Source organism: Myotis davidii, unplaced genomic scaffold, assembly GCF_000327345.1.
Source record: "Myotis davidii unplaced genomic scaffold, ASM32734v1 scaffold271, whole genome shotgun sequence".
NCBI classification, from domain to species: domain Eukaryota; kingdom Metazoa; phylum Chordata; class Mammalia; order Chiroptera; family Vespertilionidae; genus Myotis; species Myotis davidii.
Window position 1 is genome coordinate 3,357,468 of NW_006284839.1, and position 22,023 is coordinate 3,379,490.

Genomic DNA, 22,023 nt, shown 5'->3' on the forward strand with positions numbered 1-22,023 from the left:
CTGGTTTAGCTCAGTGGATAGAGTGTGGGCCTGAAAACTGAAGGGTCCTGGGTTCAATTCCGGTCAAGGGCCTATACCCCAGTTGCAGGCTTGATCACCGTCCCTGATTGGGGAACATGCAGGGGGCAACCAATTTATGTGTCTCTCTCACATCAATGTTTCTCTTTCTCTCTCTTTCTCTGTCTCTCTCTCTTTCTCTCTGTCTCTCCATCCTCCTTTCCACTCTCTAAATATCAATGGAAAGGTGTCCTCAGGTGAGGATTAACTAAAAAATAAAAAGTGCTATCATAAAAAAAAACTAGATAGATAACAAAATATAACAATTAAAACAAAATTTAGAACCATTATTAGATGAAAATAAACCTCTGCTAATGAAGACACCATTAATCTGACAAAGGATATATATATACACAATATATATATATAAAATTCTCTCAGATATAAGACAAACAACCTAATTTTTAAATGTGGAAATGACCTGAAGAAACATTTTGCAAAAGAAGGTACAGAGATGACCAACAAATACTTCAAAAGTGCTCATTAGGGAAATGCAAAATAGAACCATAATAAAGTACTATTACACACTCACAAAATTACCAAGCATTGCCCTGCTGGTATGGCTCAGTGGTTGAGCATCGACCTATGAACCAGGAGTTCACAGTTTGACTCCTGATCGGGGCACATGCCCAGGTTGCAGGCTCCATCCCCAGTAGGGGGCTTGCAGGAGGCAGCCAATCAATGGTTCTCATTGTTTATATCTCTCTCCCTCTCTGAAATCAATAAAAATGTATTTTTTAATTACCAAGCAATGGCAAAGAAGTTGGAGAAGCTGAAACCTGCACTGCTGCTACTGGTAGAACCACTTTGGAAAAACAATTCAGCACTTTCTTATGAAGTTAAATATGTACTTATATTCCTAAGTATTTAACCAAAAGAAAAGAAAGCATAAGTTCACAGAAAGGCTTCCACATGAATGTTCACAGCAGCATTATTTGTAAGGGCCCCAACTGGAAACCATCCAAGTGCATCAAATTGTAAATGGGAAGATATGTGGCATATCTGCACAATGGACGACTACTTAGCAATAAAAACTAACAAGTTACTGATACATGATGCATGGTGAGTCTCAAACACACCATGCTAAGTGAGGGGTCAGCAATTTTTTTTCTGTAATGAGCCAGATAGTTAATATTTTAGGCTTTACAGGCCCTATTATGATGGCCACAACTACTCGACTCTGCTACTATAGTGCAAAACAGACCTAGAAAATAAATAAATAAATGAGTATGGCTATTTATTTATAGATAGTGAAGTCTAAATTTCACATAATTTTCACATCAGAAAACATTCTTTTTGTGATTTTTCTTCAACCATTTAAAAGTATAAAAACCATCCTTAGCTTGTGAGTACTACAAATACAGGCAATACACACACAAGAAAAGGCCATTATTTACTGACCCTTATGTTAAGTAAAAGTCCACACAAAAGACTACATCATGTATGATTTCATTATAAACCAAGAAACACGTGTCCCTTCTTACCTTTTCTCCTTTGTTCCTTTATGATTAAACTCGAGGCATGGTGCACAAAATTCAGGCACTGGGGAGAGGGGGGTTTCTCGGCTTGGCCTGCGCCCTCTCCAAGTCCGGGAGCCCTCAGGGGATGTTGGGCCTAAGTTGGCAGTCAGACATCCTTCTGGCTGAGCGGGGCTCTCCCTGTGGGAGCTCACTGACCATCAGGGGGCAGCTCCTGCATTGAGCGTCTGCCCTTGGTGGTCAGTGTGCCTCATAGTGACCAGTTATTCTGTCCTTCGGTTGATTTGCACATTAGCCTTTTATTATATAGGATGAGTCAAAGTGAAAGAGCCAGACACATGATAGTATTAAATAAGCATTGTTCTTTTACCTATGTTCCTATATGCAACCTTTCCCTTCCATCATTCTTTTTTTTTTTAATATATTTTATTGATTTTTTACAGAGAGGAAGGAAGAGAGATAGTCAGAAACATCGAAGAGAGAGAAACATCGATCAACTACCTCCTGCACATCTCCCACCGGGGATGTGCCCGCAACCCAGGTACATGCCCTTGACCGGAATCGAACCTGGGACCTTTCAGTCTGCAGGCCGACGCTCTATCCACTGAGCCAAACCGGTTTCGGCCCTTCGATCATTCTTGATAGTCTACCCATACCACCCAGACGGGTTAGTACATTTCTCTAAAGCATCAAAATTAACAGTCTGAAAGGTAACAAATAGAATATAAATGGACTGACTCAAAAAGTCTACAAAGACACAAACCAAACATTACAGTGGTAGTAAGTAGGACTTTTATTTTTTAAACACTACTGAATTATTTTAACTTTTAAAAACCTGTAATTTTTTTTTAATGTAAGGCCTGTATTCCTAGGGGCATAGTGGACCTATTACTTGAAAAGTAACTGTTCTATATTTAACGCATTGTGAAAAAATTACTGAGATAAGAAGTGTGAGGACTAAAAAATAATAATTTTCTTCCCACCTAGCTGGGCTAAAAATCAAATTAACAGAGACAGACTGACAGGTGAAACTGTCCAAAGCCTATTATACATATACACATTTGAAGGTCCATAATAATATGAAAACCCCAAAGAGGCACTGGGCAATTCAAGCTTACATGCCATCATGGAAAAAGAAGAAAAGGGTGGGGGGCAGGGATTTTGAAGGGGAATCAAGCAAACAAATACCTGCCAAGTAACCCAGAAACATGGAACGGGTCTAGCTTGGATCTTTCCTATCCACCATACTTAATTCAAATTAGGCTAAGGTGAAAATCCTTAAGGTAAACTTGCTAAGATTCCCCTCCTGAAGCAAGCCTTTCCATCCAAATTACCTTAGACAAGAAAGGCGGAGGTTCAAGATTCTTTCTGAGTCATTGTTTTTTAATAACCAACTTAAAATCTATATTCCAAAAGGCTCATCTTAAGATGGCAAAACTTTGGTCCTCTTTAAAAGGTTGCCCTAAACCACAACGTCTGCTCGTCGTACCTGTTTGCAAGTTTGTGTGCACCACATGTATTTCCACTCAATTATGAAAACATGCTATTTTTCTTGTACTTACCTCAGTGCTTGAAGCAACTAAGGAAAATTCACGAGAGAGATCCAGCTTAATGCTTTCAACATTTATTTCCGAAGGCCTTGCAATTGGGTCAGCACTAAAAACATAAGATGGTCTAGGCACCCCATCCTTATTTACATTAGATTCCATTCTGCAAGAATAACAACTTCTTTAGGCATCTGAAATAAAGCACCATTTAAGAATATGGAGTTTAAAAAGTCTGAGTCCAGCCCATACTTCCCCCATATAACTACATTTCCAGAGAAGGAAAACATTAAACGCTTCATCTATAACAGGGGTGGGGATCGTCCAGCCTGCAGGCCATACAAGGCCCCTAAAATCATTTGGTCTGGCTCTGCCAAGGTACTAGGGGTGAGTTAAGTGTTTGACCAAATAGAGCAGGCTTATTTTTAAGCTGATAATTTTGGATGGCCCCCCAATGATGTTGTAAATATCCAAATGGCCTTTGGCAGAAAAAAGGTTTCCCACCCCTGCTCTATAACATGAAGACCCATGGAAAAGACAAAAAAACAAATTACTTACAGATTCTGAATCAAATACAACAGTCTTCAACTATTATTCATATGATCCACCTATGGACAAATTCATCCAAGGAGATTTCATTAGTAAAGGTCAGACAATATAAAACATTTCTATTTCTGCCTGAAATCCTCTCAGAAATCAAATAGTAAAGGTGGCGTAAATTAGAACCTTGAGTTATTTTAGTTATTTAGTGTCTTCTAAAGAATGTTACTTACAGACTTTGTAACGTTTTGGCATTTAGGCGTTCAACTTAGTTACCTGGACAATTCGTTTCAACTGAATTCTTCCAAAAAATGCAAACGAAAATGGAAATAAAGTATGTGGAAATAAAGTATGTGGACATAATTCAAAACAGTACCGGACACATCAGTCAATGCATCATTCCAAGCGTCAGTAAACTATTACAACTAAATGAAACATCAAGTCACTAATATAATCGGGGATAACCTTAACTGAAAAAAATATTAACATTCAAGCATTTACCAAGAATCTACTGGGTGCATAATACCAGAGTAAAAAGAGAGCTCCCTGCTGTTCTTTTGACAACATTATGAAATATCCAGGTCAGGGATTCCCAAACTGTGGTTCCGGCTCAGGAGAACAGTCCTGGGCACCCAGAGGTGATATATCAATGAATCAAATATGGTCCCTGCCCACTGATCCATATAGCAGGCCAGGCACGTTAGTGCAAAAACCCAATGAGGTGCCAAACTCAAAATTTCTACCCAGACCCGGAATCCAACTGCGACCTCCAGGCTCACAGGTCGACGCTCAACTACGCCACCGGGGGCGCTGCCTCGTTTTATAAACAAAAACAAACCTGAATGTGATCACCTTACGCAAGGGTAACTTCAGGCCAGGAACTCCGTTCACTAGTCCTTCGGCAAGGAATATTATTAGAGAATTACGACAGGCAGGAATCTCGGGGGCAGGAGGTGGAATGTGATGGGGGAAACCGAAACTTTCTAGCCTGGCGGATGACAGGCAGCAGTCACTGCAACTCGCCGCACACACCCCCTTCCGCTCGGCACCGCAAAGCCCAAAAGGACAAGCCCCAGGCACCGCCTGAAAACAAGTGCAGAGGGGACCGCGACAGGGCCCCCCTGCCCCCCGCCCAAGAGGGCACGTCCCATGCCACGCAAAGTGCTCACCTCGCTGATCCAGGAAAAGGGGTTTGACAATAGAGGCCCACGCCTCGACAACAGCGGCAACAATGAAAATATTAATGCCTGCAAACACTTGGTGCCTACTGTATACCGGCCCTGTTTCTAACAACTTCACCTATGTCACGTTACCTTCACAAGAACCTGAAGGGTGGGTCCTATTATTACTACCCCCACTTAGCAAGTAAGGAGGCGGAGGCCCAGAAAGATTAAATACGTTCCCCTGCGTCATTCAGCTAACAAGGGCGGGGGGAGGGGGGGACGAAATTTAAACCCTGATACTCAGGCGCAACCCTCCATCGCGCACCCAGTTCCCGAGCGTCCGCTCAGGGGCGTACCGAGCCTCCTACGCGGGTGCTCAGATCGCCAGAGCCGTTCCTCCGCCTCGGGCCTGGCGTGTGCGCGGGCGCCCCGCTCCTTCTTCGCACCCTCACCTGGGCCAGCGCCTCACCGGCGAGGAAGAGCGAGCACCACGGCGAAGCGTCTTTTCAAATTCAAACGATGGCGGCCAGGGCACCGCACTGAATGCTGGGAGTGAGCGGGGCTCTTAATGACGCCGGGACGCGCCGCAGTCTCGCGGATTAGGCTTCCCACCCGCCCCCGGAAGGCGCTTTCAAATCTGGGGGCGGGCCTCCGAACGCCGGGCGACGAATGAGCGGAGGAGCTGGTAGGGGGCCGGCCAGCGGAGGGCGGAGCTTCCCGCGGGGCTGGGCGCGCCGTGCGGGCGCGGGGCTGGGATACGGCCCTGGAGACACTGAAGACCTGGCCGGGGCCGGAGGTGAGGCCGCTGCCGCTGGACAGCCTCGTGACTCCCCTAAGACGGGCCCAGGAATGGCGGGGGTCCTAGTGCAGCAGAACGGGACCCGCGCCTCGAGAGGCGCTTATGAGGAGCGCCGCCCGCACCCCGAGGGTCACGTCTCTCGGTGCAGGACCCTACCTGTCGTCTAGAGCGCCCTAAAATGAACGAAATAAAATTTTCCCAGAAAAGGTGTCTAAAAGCATTTTCTCTTTACTTTCTATTTAAAATATAAAGAGCCACCGCCGTGAGGCGCTGTACGGTGACAATCTGAGTTCCATGCACAGGCAAGGTGTAGCAGAGCCCAGAATTAAGTGCCAGGACATCCTTCTCTGCTTCCTTTAAAGGGATCCTCTTCTTCTGGGTGTGGTGTTACTACAGCCATATGACAAGGATTTACTACTTAGGTCGTCTCCCCCTGCTTGCTGTACTTCCATTTCAAAGAAAAACAGCTGCTAACGTTAACTGAACGTTCATTTACCTTGTGCCAGTCGTGGTGCTAGGCTTATAAAACGCATTGTCTTACTAATGCTGAGAACAACCCTTTGAGGTAGGTACTGATAGATTGAGAGGAAACTGAGGTCCTATGGTTAAGTCATGTGCTCAAAGGTATAAGAGTATTACCGGTGGAGCTGGGATTTAAAATCAGCTGATTGACTTTAAGACTCACTCTCCTACATGTGGTCTTATTTTCGATTATTTTACTTGGTTAGTGGCATTTTTAGAATAGGTAGCTTAATGAACTTACTGTCTTCCTTTCCTTGTCATTCTACTGGTGACCTGGTGCATGGATTAGTGCACAATGAAAGGAAATTAATTAGAAGATGGCCCGTGGGGCGGAAGTGGGCGAGAGGGACAAAGCCAACCTCCCCCTCTCCCCATCCCTCCCCGGCCCAGCCAGCCGCACCTGGGGTGACACCATGACTCAAAGAGCATCTGTGGAGTGAGTGGGGTCCCTCTGGCAGGTGGGGTCCTTCGGCCTGGCCTGCGGGGATTGGGCTGAAACTGGCTTTCCGACATCCCCCAAGGGGGTCCTGGAGTGCGAGAGAGCACTCTGCAAAGTTGCTGTCATACAGGGTGTGGAATGCAAATGCAAGTGTGCAGTAAACAAGATTCGGGCCAGCAACAACATAACCCACAGCCAAAGGTGGAATCACGGGGGCCCTGCAAGGAATCAGGCTCCCTCCTATCTGGGTGCATCACCTGAGAATCACTGCTGCCAAGTCACTGCATCTCAGCAGCTCCTGCATTGAGCATCTGCCCCTCGTGGTCAGTGTGTGTCATAGCAATTGATCAGATGGTGGGAGGGACACTTAGCATATTAGCCTTTTATATATACAGTAGGTCCTCAGGTTATGTTGGAAATCCGTTCCTATGGTGTGATATAACGCAATTTTTGCTCTAAGTTAGAACCCACTTACATAAGCACCTACGGCATTCACATGGAGCACATACACAGCAGTAATGAAATGAAACAGTAAAAAAAATGTTAAAAAAAGATAACAATTCCTGACCTTTACTTGTGGTAAATAAGTAATAAAAAAACATAAAGCACATATGTACATACGTCGAAATGATGGAACTTTATTTTTATAAATAAATGAGATATGGTGACGTAACCACGAAACAACGTATGTCAAGTCCGACATAACCCAAGGACTGCCTGTATAGATATTTATATCTCCCATAATCTACCTCTCACTACCCCTCACTAACTTACCATTGTCTCCTCACTCAGTTTGCCTTCTTCCCCCACAAAATAATTATATTTGGGTTGAACCAGTTTGGAGTAAAGAAGAGGATGCAGGGCCAGGAGTAAAAATGAACAAAAGAAAGTAGCTGTAAAAGGGAAGAAAGCAGAAAATAGGAAAAAGTTGGCCTGAATCTTGTTTACTGCACACTTGCATTTGCATTCCACACCCTGTATGACAACACTTTGCAGAGTGCCCTCTCGCACTCTGGGACCCCTCGGGGGATGTCTGAGAGCCAGTTTCAGCCCAATCCCCACAGGTCAGGCCGAAGGACCCCACCTGCCAGAGGGACCCTAACCCGGCTCACTCCACAGATGCCCTTTTCCTATTTAGGCTGGAACTCAAGTCTTCAGTGGGCTCAATGTCAGTCTCCATTGTTTCTCAGGCAAGTCTACCCTTAAATCCACACTTCCTTTCATACCTCATATAATGCCTTTATTGCTTTTACTAGCTGTTAACTAATTCCCAGATCTCTAACCCTCCAGATCCTACATTTATTTATCATTTGAAATATTTATTGAAAACCTCCTATAAAACACGAGGGTAGGAGTTAGGGAAACAGTGGAGGAAAGTGAGAAAAACAGACACTACCCTCAAGGAGCTTATATTCTAATGGGAGAGGTAATCAAGTTAAAAAAAAATACAAATAACTGCCCATCTGGTGTTGCTAGTGGTTGAGCATCAACCTATGAACCAGGAGGTCACGGTTCAATTCCAGTCAGGGCACAGGCCCGGGTTTCAGGCACGACCCCCAGTGTGAAGTGTGCAGGAGGCAGCAGATCAATAACTCTCTAATCATTGATGTTTCTATGTCTTCCTCTCTTTTCCTCTCTGAAATCAATAAAAAGTATTTTTTAAGTGCATTGCATTTTTTGATAGTTGTCTAACGCAGGTAGAGGCATGGTCATCCCCACTGCCCATTCTAATTTAATTCAGAATATCACAACACTGGCCAAAATACCCTGGTTCTAAAGCAACACCTTACCATTAATAGAAATATGTATAAGAAAAAACAAGTGTTAGGCAGGTTTTTATGTGCTTTGACTAATTATTCAAGGGGGCTTCCCCAAAACCAATCATTTGAATTGTCCCTTTGACGGTCAGTCAGGAGATTTCACGCCTTAGGACAGTGCACCATAGAAGATTCCAGATAAGTGAGGGTATGCCTTTCTTTTAGAAAGTAAGCGAATGGACTATAATGAAGGGAGAGGTGGGAGCACAGAATGTTTGCTCAAGGCAAAGGAAAACATATGTTGAAGTAACGGGGCTGGGGGAATAAGTAAGGCTACGTAGACAAATGGATGGGTGGATTCCTGGTCTGACACTTTAGAAGTTTAGGACATTGGGCAAGGTCAATGGGCCTTTCTGAACCTGGTGCTTCCGAAATGCCAGTTCTTCTTAGGTACAGATGATACCCAGCAAATGCTAGTTACTATTACAATGTAACATGAGAGTCCAATGCAGAAAAATAATATAAGCCCTAGCCGATTTGGCTCAGTGGATAGAGCATCAGCCTGCGGACTCAAGGGTCCCAGGTTCGATTCCTGTCAAGGGCATGTACCTTGGTTGCGGGCACATCCCCAGTGGGAGGTGTGCAGGAGGCGGCTGATCGATGTTTCTCTCTCATTGATGTTTCTAACTCTCTATCCCTCTCCCTTCTTCTCTGAAAAAAAAAATCAACAAAATATATTTTAAAAAGAAAAGAACAATAATATGCAAGTGACCTAGCCCCCACCTAACAAACATAATCTCTTCTCTCTTAAGGGAGAGAATCCTCCCTGGATTTTATAAACATGTTGTATTTATTTGTTATATTTTAAGCCCTTTTGGAATTATAAGAAGTGTGCTGTACTCATTTTTGTAAATCCCTCAGCCCAAAGAGATTTGGGACTGAGTCAACAGTCCTCAGTCTTTTACAATAGTTCATGTTAGATGTTTGATTAAGGTATAAACAAATGTGGGGATGATGAGAATGAGAAGGAAAAGCTGGCTCTCCAAAAATAGAGCCCAAACCACAGAAGCTTAAAAGTCATTCAAAATTCTAATGAATTCTTTCTAAGTTGAAGGAAATATTTTAGTACGATTCCTGAAATACATTTTAATTCTGAGTCACAGTTGTGATGTGCAATTTGTGGAACAGCTATAAAAACAAATAGAAAACCTTTCAAATGAGTGGATATTTTGGGGAAGTTTGTGGGAGTGTGTGTGACATATTTGAAATAAACTGTTTTCTTTCTCTCTTTTTTTTCCGATTGCTCATTGTGGGGCAATACGTGACAGATTAGTACCAAACAGATAATTTGGTACAAAAAGAAACATCTATATTCAATGACTATAAATTTAGCATCTCCAGCCTCTTGCCAAGGCATCTTCATGTTATCCAGCATGGGGCTCAGCTACCGACTGTGTCAGTCAAACCGCCAAGAGTATCAGATTCTGTTGCTAGAAATATTCCAACTCAAATCATCTTGACAGACAATACCCTCCCCTAAATTTCTTTGTTTAGTAAAGTAAATTTTAGGAGACTGAATTGAAGCAGAAAACACAAGTAATAGCCACAATCTCTTCTGCGCAATTCCAAAATAAGATAAAAATAAATGAATAAACAAACAAAAACCCTCTGAAACCAAAAGTGTTTTTTTATAAGTTTGGTACCAGGACTATTTGGCAGCAAAACCTGCTGTGGACAAACATGTCTCAGTCCTCATATCCATGAGCAAAAGCCATGCACCTTTTGCTACTTGCCCACATTTTGTGACTTGGGGATTAACAATTGCACTGTGAAAATACCCACAGGAGTTAAAGACGTGTCTCTGGGTAACAGTGAGAATAAGACAAGTAAGCATCGGTCTTTATCTATAACCCAGAGTGGAGTTATTGGTGGAAGTTAGATGGTGGAATGTCTGAGATATCTTACCGAAGAATATGGTATGGAAGTACCACCATGTATGACTTAAAGAAACAGAAAGACAAGTTGTTGAAATTTTACAGTGACAGTGATAACCAAGAACTAATGAAAAATAGAAAAACATTGCATAGGACCAAAAATGATCTTGACCATGTTGATTGAATGGATTCAACAACAATGAAGTAAAGATATTCCACTGACTGGTTTGTTGGTCATGAAACAAGCTAGACTATGCCATGAAGAACTGAACATTGAAGGTAAGTGTGAATATTCAGGGGGCTGGCTGCAGAAATTTAAAAAGCGTCATGGGATCGAGTATCTTAAAATCTGTGTTGAAAAGGCTGCTGACAACGCTGAAAATTACATTGATAAATCTGCTAAGATAGTATCTCCAACCTCTTCTTGCCCTAAACAAATTTACAATGTTGATGAAACAGCTCTGTACAGCTGCTAGATTCCTAGAAAGAGTTTAACAATGGCCGAGGGAAAGTACCAACAGGTTTCAAGGATGATAAGCAAAGGTTGACTGTTCTTGGCAGTCCAAATGCCACAGGCACACTCAGATAAAATTGGCAGTGACTGGGAAAAGCCTCTATCTAAGATGGTTAAAAGGTGTTTGCAATTTACCTGTGCATTATTACACAAACAAGAAAGCACCCCTTACAAGAGAATCTTTTCGGATTGGTTCAACAAGCCCTTTGTGCCAGCAGCACAAGCTCATTGTAAGCAAGCTGGACTGGAAGACAATTGCAAGAGTTTATTGTTCTCAGACAACTGGTCAGCACATCCCCCTCCTCAGCTGTCGAAAACACATTAAAAAAAAAAAAACAACAACAACAACAAAAAAAAAACAGGGATTGAGGAGGTGGCCTGAGTCCTCTGAACAGCCTAAATAAGGGATTATACCAATTTAGGTCTTAAGTAAGACCGTTGGACCCACCTGTGTTTATCCCAGCTCACTTTTTCCTTACTAACCATTTTAGACATTCATATACATTATGAAAAAAAGTCCAAGGAAATTGAGAGTACAAAGAAAAACTCTCCTGCCCTAGCTGTTTTGGCTCAGTGGATAGAGTGTTGGCCTGTGGACCAAAGGGTCCCAGGTTTGATTCCGGTCAAGGGCACATGCCCAGGTTGCAGGCTCGATCCCCAGTAGTGGGTGTGCAGGAGGCAGCCAATCCATGATTCCCTCTCATCATCGATGTTTCTATCTCTCTCTCCCTCTCCCTTCCTCTCTGAAATCAATCAATATATATATATTAAAAAACTCTCCTGATGATCCACCACCCAAAGAAGACCACTGTTAACATGTTCATCTTTTTCTTTTTGGGGGGTGGGGGGGGTGGTTCATATACATGTTTAAAATGTCAGCTATTATTACTATTGCCTGTTTCTTTTTAGTCAGGGTCAACTTTGCATTCCCTTTTTTCTTTTTTACTTATTATTATAAAATAAGCATTTTCACCATTTTTTAAAATGCTCTATGTGAGCCATTTTCATGGCTGTCTAATAATGTGTAATTTGGCCACATTATAATTCACTTAACTAGTTCCCTATTATTAGACACAGAGGTATTGTCTTCTAGGAAATCCTGTCCTCTGGGTTCCATACTTGGCCTCTCATGCTGGCATTGGTGTACGTGGCCAAGTGATAGGAGTTTCTATATTCACAGGATAAATATCTTCTTAGAGTCACCAACTTTTCACAAAATTGAAAGAGGAGATTCATTCTAAAATAAACCCAACCCATGCATATTATGAAATAGAACTACAAATGTACATGAATTTTTAAGATAAAGCAAGAAAAGGATTTTTTAAATTAAATGAAATGTGGTTGCAGAGAAAGTATTTTGTTGACATATTTGTGAATTACAGATGCAGCCCACATTAGTAGAACTATGTGATGGTCTTTTGTAATACTTAATTTTACATCTTGGGGTTGTATATATAAGAAAGGAGTGCTGCTCGTCGGGCGTGGCTCAGTGGTTGAGTGTGGACCTTATGAACCAGGAGGTCACCGTTCAATTCCCACTCAGGGCACAAGCCTGGGTTGTGTGCGGGCTCCATCCCCAGTGGGGAGTGTGCAGATGGCAGCTGAGCAATGATTCTCTCTCATCATTGATGTTTCTATCTCTCTCTCCCTTTCCCTTCCTCTCTGAAGTCAATAAAAATATATTTTTTAAAAATCACCAAAACCCCCAAATCAGTTCTCATATATCCTTCACCCAGCTTCCCGAATGTTCACAACTTATATAATGATACTACAATTATGAAAATCAGGAAATTGACTTTGATATTATACTATTAATTAATATACAGATCTTACTCAAATTTCACAGTCACACTAATGTTTTTTATGGTCCTGGATCCAATTCAGGATCACACATTGCATTTAGTTCTCATGATTTTTTAGTCTCCTTCAATCTAAGATAGTTCTTCAATGTTTTTTTGCCCTTTATGACATTGACACTTTGGCCAGTTATTTTATTGAATGTTCAAGTTGGGTGTGTCTGATGTCCTCATGATTGAAGTTATGTCATGCATTTTTGGCAAGAATAGACGGAAGTGAGATTGTGGCCTCCTCAGTGCATTTCAGGAGTCATGTGATTGTTTAACATTTTTATTGAGGTGACATTAGTTAATAAAGTTATGCAGGTTTTGCCCTGGCCAGTTTTCTCTGTTGGTTAGAGTGTTGTCTTGATTTGATCCTTGGCTAGGGCACATACAAGAATCAACCAATGAGTGCATAAATAAGTGAAACAACAAATTGATATTTCACTCTTTCTCTCTCTCTCTCTCTCTCTCTCTCTCTCAATTTCTCTCTATCTCTACCTCTCTCTTCCTTCCCCCTCTCTCTAAAATTAATAAATTTAAAAAATTGTATGTTTCAAGTGTACATCATCTGTATATTGTACTGTGTATTCATCACCCAAAGTCAAGTTTCTTTCCTTCACCATTTATCCCCCCCAACCTTTACCCTTTGCTACCTCTCGGCTACCTCCTCCCAACAACCTCCTTTCTCTCTTATAATCACTGTAGTGTTGTGTGTCTATGAGTTGGTTTTGTTGGTTTTCTTATTTGATCCCTTCCCCTTTCTCACCCAGCCCCTCTGACAGCTGTCAGGCTGTTCTCTGTACTTATGAGTCTGTTTCTATTTTGTTTGTTAGTTTATTTGTTCATTACATTCACATGTAAATGAGATCACATGGTATTTGTCTTACTCTTACTGGCTTATTTCATTAGCATAATACTCTCCAGGTCCATCCTCAGTCCATGCTGTCACAAAAGGTAAGATTTTCCTGACCCGGAAGCTTTGGGAAATGTCTTAATTGGACTGTGTTTCTCCTCTGTGACAGGAATTATTTTGTCCATATTTTTCTTTTACCTCTGGTTCCACTCTTTGGGACTTCTCTTCCGTTTTTAGAGAGGGGAGGGGAGAACTTCATTTTGTATATGGGAGGAAGAGTGAAACAAATTTATCAATCAGAAGGGCAAACAGTGGCAGAGACTGACCATGTGTTTTCTAAGGTCATTTCTTTTTCCTTCTAGGCATTAAGTTAAACTACATTTGTCAGCCTCTCCTCCAGTTAGGTGGGTCCACAGGATTGAGCTCTGGTTGATGAGGTGTAGATCAAGTTGATAAATGTTGCTCCCAGGCTTATTGCCTAAAATATGCCCCACAACCCTCTATGCTCTCTTTCTTTTGTTCCTCATCTGCTAGCTGGATGTCAATATCTAGGACAAGACTAGGTTCCCGAGGGACTGAACAGAGCAGAAAGCCCCAGCTGTCCACACGGAACGCTTTGTGAGTCACAAATAAACTTTTCATGTGTTAAGCCTCTCAGCTTTTAGAATTATTTATCACAGAAACTAGTGTTAATGATGCTGATTAAATCTCCACTATACTAATTTAACATGCTGAAAGTTATATGACAAATGGGTAGCTAAATGTTTACTTAAGAGATCCCAGACCTAATAAATATATTATTTCTGCTGTGGAATGATCACAGACTAGCCGATTTGATAAATTTTAATTTTCTAAGGATTGCCTTTCTGACACCCATAAAATGAAATTTCTGACCCACCCATAATGGAATAACGGATGTCACGTCTAAATGTGCCTGCGGGATGGGACATAACGAGATGCAAAGTGGCTCTAGCCGGTTTGGCTCAGTGGATAGAGTGTCAGCCTGTGGACCAAAGGGTCCTGGGTTCAATTCCAGTCAAGGGCACATTCCTCGGTTGCAGGCTCTTCCCCAGCCCAGGCCCTGGTTGGGGCGTGTGCAGGAGACAACCAACTGATGTGTTTCTCTCACATCAACGTTTCTGTCTTTCCTTCTCTCTCTCAGTCTCTCTAAAAATCAATGGAAAAATAACCTTGGGTGAGAATTTTAAAGGAGAGAGAGAGATGCAAAGCGAAGTGGTTAAAGCCTTAAAATTGTTTTTAGGGATGGTCTTAGATCTGTTCCTGAGTCAGCATCACAGTTGATCTATCATTCAAGGTCCGACTAGGTGAGAAACCACCCTGGATGCTCAAAGAGAGGGACTGTGGTGCAGGAAAGAGGAAGAAGCGGAGAGGTAATCAGAAGACAGTGGGGCAATGCAGGAAGCCCCCACCACTGTGCACAGGGAAAAGGTGGTGTAATTGGAGCCCCGGAGATAAGACCGCCCAGTAAAAGACAGAGTCAAGGCAGACATATCTCAGAAGAGGAAGACCCTGCCATTCTCTTACCAGTGCCTCCCATGGACTAAAGCCAGCAGGGAGACAACTGACACTGGAACCTGAGAAAGACAGCATGCAGAAGCCAGCCTTCTGAGCACGGCAAGGGGACAGCAGGCCGGAGATGTGAGCACATATGAATGGGAATCACAGAAACTGGTAAAAACAGAAGGAGCTGTAGAACATTCTATTCTCAATAAAGTCAAAGCTCAAGTATTAGAGCAACTTAAAAGAGCATTGCAGTCAAAGGTGGGCTATTTTAAAACTTCTCTTGCTTTTTTGGAGCTTCTGTTTTCGTCATTGTGATTTATCACTTTTTCATTTTTATTCTGGGTCATAGAAGAGCCAGCATGTGGGAGAACTTCTTTATTCTGTGTTCAAATATGAAATCTCTGCAGGTGTAGCTTTTTTCTCCTTCAATTTTTGTAAGCAACTTTAAGTATTTGAAAATCACAAAGGTGAAAGGTGGAAGAAACTCTGCCTCGGCTACTTAGCAGTTCTATGCTATTGGGCGAATCACTTAAGCAACCTCTGTGGGTCTCTTTTCCTCATATCTAAAATGGACACAGCATCTTATTTATCTCACTGGCTTATTGAAATGATCATAGTTTTCCTCTGTCTTAGTGAGACTATGCAAAAATATTAGTATATAGAAAAGCATTACATAATGTTAAAACATCATATGTCTCCAAATTCATCTCCCTACAATTCCAACCTTTATTTTTGGGGGGTTAGCTTTACTAAGATATAACCTAAATACAATTAATTTCATCAATGTAAGTGCACAATTCAATGAGTTTTGGCTAATATTTAGAGCTATGTAACTACTACTGCAATCATGATATAATCTATCATTGCCCCCAATAGTATCCCTCAGGTCCCTTTGCAATTTTTATTTGTTAATCCTCACCAGAGGATATTTTTCCATTGGTTTTTTATTTTTATTTATTTATTTTTAATATATTTTTATTGATTTCAGAGAGGGAGAGAGAGACAGAAACATCAATGATCAGAGAGAATCATTGATTGGCTGCCCCCTGCAGGCTCCCCACTGGGGATCGAGCCCACGACCTGGGCATATTGCCCTGACTGGGATTTGAACTGTGACCACCTGGTTCATAGGTCAATACTCAATCACTGAGCTATGCCTGCCGGGCTCCCTTTGCATTTTCATACTTTAAAAGTTAATATACACCCAAGAGAAATGAAGATATACAATCACACAAAAATTTGTACACAAATTCCATAACACTATTAGTCATAATAGTTCAAAAGTGGAAACATCCCAGATGTCCATTGACTGATGAATGGATAAGTAAATTGCTATATCCATGCTGTGGAATATTATTCAGCCATGAAAAGGAGTGAAGTACTGCTGCATTCTACAACACAGATGAACCTTGAAAGCACTATGTTAAGTAAAAGAAGCCAGTTACAAAAGACCACATATTGTATGATTTCATTTATATGAAATGTCTAGAATAGGCAAATCTATAGAAAAAAAGTGAAGAATGCATTCTAAAATTGATTTTGGTGATGTTTGTACAAATCTGTGAATATACTAAAAGCATTGAATTGTACCCTTTTAATGGGCGACTTGTATGGTATATGAATTATATCTCCATTAAGCTGTTACCAAAAGAAAGGTTAAGAATTAAAGGAAATATAAAACAAAGACATTTTATTTTATTTCTTTTTTGAATTGTTTTTGAAATTCCCCACAACTTAGGCATGAGCCCTGACCAGGAAATAATGCATGAAATAATGCTCCAACCAACTGAGCCACACTGGCCAGGGATCTTTCAAATCTCTTTGCATGACAGTTTTCATGTCAATTTCTCAACCATCAGGTACCAGCATCAATGTGGCTTCCTCAACTGCCCCCTCCCTTCTAGTTGTTTTCTTTCACGTCATTTTGTTTAATGTTTCCATGTCACTTAACATCTGTATTGATTTACATCTACTTACTTATTTTCTGTCATCCCCTGGCCACCCCTCCAAGAGTGTATGTCGGCAGAGATGTTTTTGCCTTGCTCATCACTGTGACCTTAGTACTTGAAATAGTAGCTTGCACATGGTAACATCATTTAAAAATATTTGAATAGATATACAAAATAGAGATAGCTATAGCAGAGATTGTTATACCTAGAACATTTTTTAATGGGGGAAAAAAGCTCTTTTGGAAGAATCTAAGATATTAGAACTGCAAAAAAAAGTTAGTGAGAAATAAAGGGCCCTAATAATTGTTATGAAAGGCAATGCTATGCAGGCAGTGGAATACTATATCAGGTGATTGCGACCATGGTGCAAAGTCTGCAGGTAATGGGGAAAACACCACCTTTAGGGAGGCACTACAGTTGAGTTATGAATTGTGCAGGTTCTAGAACCAAACAGACCTGAGTTCAAATGTGAATTATGTGAACTTCCGCCAGTTAATGAATCTCTCTAAGCGTCAGTGGCCTCATTTGGAATATGAGAATAATAACAGTACCCAACTCACATGACTATTGTGATTAAAAAGATACTTAGAGCCCAGTTGGCATGACTCAGTGGTTGAGCATCAACCTATGAACCAGGAGGTCACAGTTGGATGGTTCGATTCCCGGTCACGGCACATGCCCAGGTTGTGGGCTCGATCCCCAGTAGGAGGTGTGTAGGAGGCAGCCTATCAATGATCCTCTCTCACCATTGATGTTTCTCTCTCTCTCTCTCTCTCTCTCTCAAATCAATTTAAAAAAAACAGAGTGTGCTTAGTACAGTGCATGGCATATGACAACTCAATAAATATTTGATAAGATTTATAATTTTGCTAAACCCAGCTCCATTCCTGAAATTATGCCCAATACTTACTCTGATCATATCTTATCAAATATCTAGGTAGTCACACTCCATCCCTCTTCCCAAAGTCATAATTAACGAGAGGCCTGGTGCATAATTAACTAGATTTTGTGGGCAGGTTGGGTCCAGCTGGCCCACCCCCAAGAGGGGCTGATGGGGTGGGGCTGCGAGTGGGGAGGGGCCGAGGGCAGTTGGTCGGCCAGCCCCACCCCCTGGTCGAACTCCCAATTTGCATATTGGCCTTTTATTATATAGGATAGGTGCTCAAAAAGTATTAGTGACTGATAGGAAGTTTGTTCTTGTGGAGCAAGTTCATTCATGTACACACAGTTATGACTAGTAATGGCAGCTACTGATGCTATATTTTTCCATCTCTGTTGACTGGAAAAAATGAGAAACATCAGTGATGAGAGAGAATCATTGATTGGCTGTGTTCTGCACTCCCCCTACTGGACATGGAGCCTGAAAGCCAGGCATGTGCCCTGACCAGAAATTGAACCATGACCTCCTGGTTCATAGGTGGATGCTCAGTCACTGAGCCACACTGGCTGAGCCCAAATCTGCTTTAAAAAAAAAAACTCCTAGGTTACTGGTAATGTTCTGTTTCTTGATCAGGTGCAGGTTGCACAGGGTGTTTATTTGTGCAAAATTTATTGAGCTTTACCCTTAGGATATGTGCACATATCTCTGTGTATATTATTTTTACCAAAAAGTTAGCCAGGAACAACTCCCTGGTTTAGTCTTATGTATACTGATGCTGGAGAACCCTTGACTTACCTCTCTCCCAAAGAATTGTAAGGACCTAGAGGGCAGTGAAGGCATCTGTTTTAGGGTCTGCAGTATAGTATATACACTTAATAAATAATTGGCAAATAAATGAATGAATGAACAAAGGGAGAGAAGGGGCTTGTGGGTTTCTTCTTCCCTCACTCTCTCCCAGACATTATTGTTCCTTGCCCCTTCTGGAGCACATGACAGCTCATGCCTCAAAGTTACACCTTTGAAACCCTCCCCGCTTTTGAAACCTGTGAGATGCCACCCATCTTTCTCCCTACCACATGTTGGGTGTAACTGATCCAGGCACCAGCCTGACAAGGGCAGGAGAAAGGAAGCAGGTGGAGAACGTTCTGTCCCTAGGACCAGCACTTCTGCCCTGCTTGGGGCTGAGCCACCTGGCTCAGGCCTTCCTCCCCAGGTCTGGGAATCAAACTGGACAGATTATGTCCTTGGAGATTCTGCATTGCTAAAGCTTTTATTTCCATCTGTGATGTAAACTGCTACCTTAACTACTCAGCTTAAATTATGTAGGAATTTGAAAACTATGTATTTGAATATTTAGGAGTAGCAATGAAGGTTTGTTGTTGTTGTTGGTGTGTGTGTATGTGTGTGTGCGTTTTTTAGCAATCTTACAGTAGAAAGTGAGACACCCTGGGTGAAATATCACCTGTCATTTATTCAGTCACAAATAATTACTAAGAGCTTCCTAGAGATACAATGATGAACAAGAGTCATTAAGAACAGGAATCATTAAGGAAACTTAGTGGGGGGAGACATACAATGAAAGAAGAATACTTAACTTTTTCATAGTATTTATGATGTGCTGGGCCCTTTTCAGATATATTCATTTCATCATTGTAACAACTCAGTAATGTTATATTATTATTCCCATTGTAGAGTTAAAACTGATAGGGTCAGGAAGGTAAAGTGAAGGAAGTAGGGAATCTAGTTTTAAGGATGAGGAAGTTCTCTCTAAATGTAAGAGACTGAAGTGGAGATCCGAGGATTGAGCCGGAATCCGGTAGGCAAAGAGGTCTTGGGGAAGAGAATTACAAGCGATGGAAACAGCAAAGAGATAATCATTCGAGGGACTGAAAGGCTGCTTTGTAGAGGGAGCTCAGGCTGTCTTGGCTCACTGGAGAGTCAGAGAAAAGTTCAGGGGGTTAGCCCGGGAGGAGCTGCCACAGCCCCTGGCTCCCCCAGTTGCAAGCCTTATGGGGTCCCTTAGAGCTCAGGGGATACGTGGGGACCTCTGCCTTCGGGGCTTTAAAGGCTGGGCATTTAGGGAGTATCAGTAGAATATTCATCAGCTCTATGCAGATGTACCTAAGGAGATTTATTCTCTTAATTTGTCATCCTTGGGTGTGGTGGGCAAATGGCACTAATTGGATTTCTGTTATCTGTCTCCCGGAGTAGGGTGATTTAAGCTAGTCACCCTCTAGTCGGGGAGAAGTGCAAACCATTTCCTCGTGTGTCCTTGTTTTAGGGAAGATAGGATTTACTAGGTGGCTGCAAACTGCTTTTCAGCTATTAGTTTTAGTTTCCCCATTCCACTGGTCCTGGAATTTTCCTAGCTTCTTACTACTCTATAAGAAGATAACCTAGGTGTTTTTCTGTCTTCAGATATGATAAGGTCAGGGAAGCAGAGATAATTAGAAGATTTAGGATTTAGCCCTAGCTTTGCTCTTAATAACCTCAGCCTTCTCTCTGTGGCTCAGTTTCCTTATCTGAAAAGAAAGAGTGGATGGTCGGTTGTAGGAAGCTGGAACAGGATTGGGTGGTAGACCAGTGAGATCAGACCATTCCTGGGTTCAGCAACCTCGGCACTTGACTTCTGGCTAGGAAAGAATTCAGAGCCAAGACCCAACTATAAAACATTTATTTGGTAAATCACAGAAGTAGAAGAAGTAATTCCTAGAATAAACAGGCTTAGGAAACAAGTTATAGAGTTAAAGGGAGGGCCCTTGGGGCTAGGGAGTGAGGAAGCTAATGGTAAGGAGCCTGGGGAGAGGGTACAAGGACAGAAAAGGCTCAGGTTGCTCTCGGGAGTGAGAGCGCACATGGTCCATGTCCTACAGGTTTTAAAGGTGGAGATTTTGGGGAAGATTCCAGCGGAAGGTGTCAATAGAATATTCAGCCTTTTTCCAGGTGTGTCCTTTCAGGGTTGTGGTCTCCACTGATTGGCTGGCTGACCCCTGGGCATGGGGTCATTATTCAAAGCAGTTGGTCCTGAGGTCAGCTGTGGCTGGTTTTGCTTTTCTGGGCCTGGAGCAGAAATACAACTGAGGCCTAGATGTTATCTCTAGGGAGGAAAGGTCAGGGGGTCCAAACTGCTAGGGGAGGAAAGGTCACCCTGGGGGTGAGGTCCCACTTTACAATTGTCCTTTGCTAGGCACCCAGGACTTTCCACGTTGGTGACCGTCTAGACCTGGCCCATCATCCTTGCTCTGCTCCTGTCTGTCTAGCTGCCTACCACAGGACCAGAGCGCTCAAGTGGGTTCTAAGTGTCTGCTTCTAGGTAAGGTTCTGCTGAAGGCATTGCCAATCTGGCTGCTGCTGAATGGAGGGAAGCCTCTGACTCCTCCATGGATTAAGTACAGATAATGGAGAACATCACGCACAATACACCACACAATAAATATGGCTGCGAGCATGGTTTGCTCTGGTTGTTTGAAATGAAGGGTGAACTAATAATAACAATGAAATTAGAATAATGACCTTGAAACCAGACAATTAATGGGTCTGGGCTGCCTGTCACTACTTAAGCCAATTAAGCAGACAGGGTTGGATCATATGTAAGGTTTTTGCTTTTGTTTTGTTTTTTAATATATTTTTATTGATTCCAGAGAGGAAGGGAGAGGGAGAGAGAGAGAGAAACATCCATGATGAGAGAGAATCCCTTCGGCCGCCTCCCGCACGCCCCCCACCAGGGATCCAGGCCACAACCTGGGCATGTGCCCTTGACTGGAATCGAACCCAGGCCCCTTCAGTCCCCAGGCCAAGGCTCTATCCACTGAGCCAAACCGGGGCCATATGTGAGGTTTTATTACAATAATGGCAGCCAATTTGGGAGAGCAACAGGTCATCCACGAAAATCTATTCTCCATCCCCTACCCCCAATAAACCAACTGCTTATATTGGGTAGAAAGACAAGGATTACATGGAGTAGTAGGCAAAAGGAATAAGAACGGGTATGCAAAAGTAATAAAAACGGGTAAAATGGTTACAGATTATAGGTAATGTGGGCTGGGGGGTTGCAAAGTGTGGGACTCCATTGTTTTGGTAACAAGGTTGTTAATCTCTCCGTAATGATAGGCATTTCTTGTATGAGAATGGAAGGCATTCCAAGGTTAGGTCCCAGATCCCAGGGTGTACAACTCCCAGCCAGATGAAAATATGCTTTCTTTAATCAGAACAAAACCATCACGGTTAAC

General features: G+C 42.3%; 1 protein-coding gene across 4 annotated transcripts in view; it reads right to left on the reverse strand.

Moving 5' to 3' along the window:
* KIF20B (kinesin family member 20B) overlaps nt 1-3,703 on the reverse strand; it is a 60,688-nt gene extending 56,985 nt beyond the window's left edge. For all 4 annotated transcript variants that reach the window (XM_015558095.1, XM_015558093.1, XM_015558091.1 and 1 more), the window contains exons 1-2: nt 3,638-3,703; nt 3,098-3,273 (exon numbers count right to left, since the gene is read on the reverse strand). In XM_015558095.1, coding sequence (XP_015413581.1) covers nt 3,098-3,244 — 147 coding nt within the window. In that variant the 5' untranslated portion in view covers nt 3,245-3,273; nt 3,638-3,703. The remainder of the gene's footprint in view (nt 1-3,097; nt 3,274-3,637) is intronic.
* Nucleotides 3,704-22,023: the final 18,320 nt, after the last annotated feature.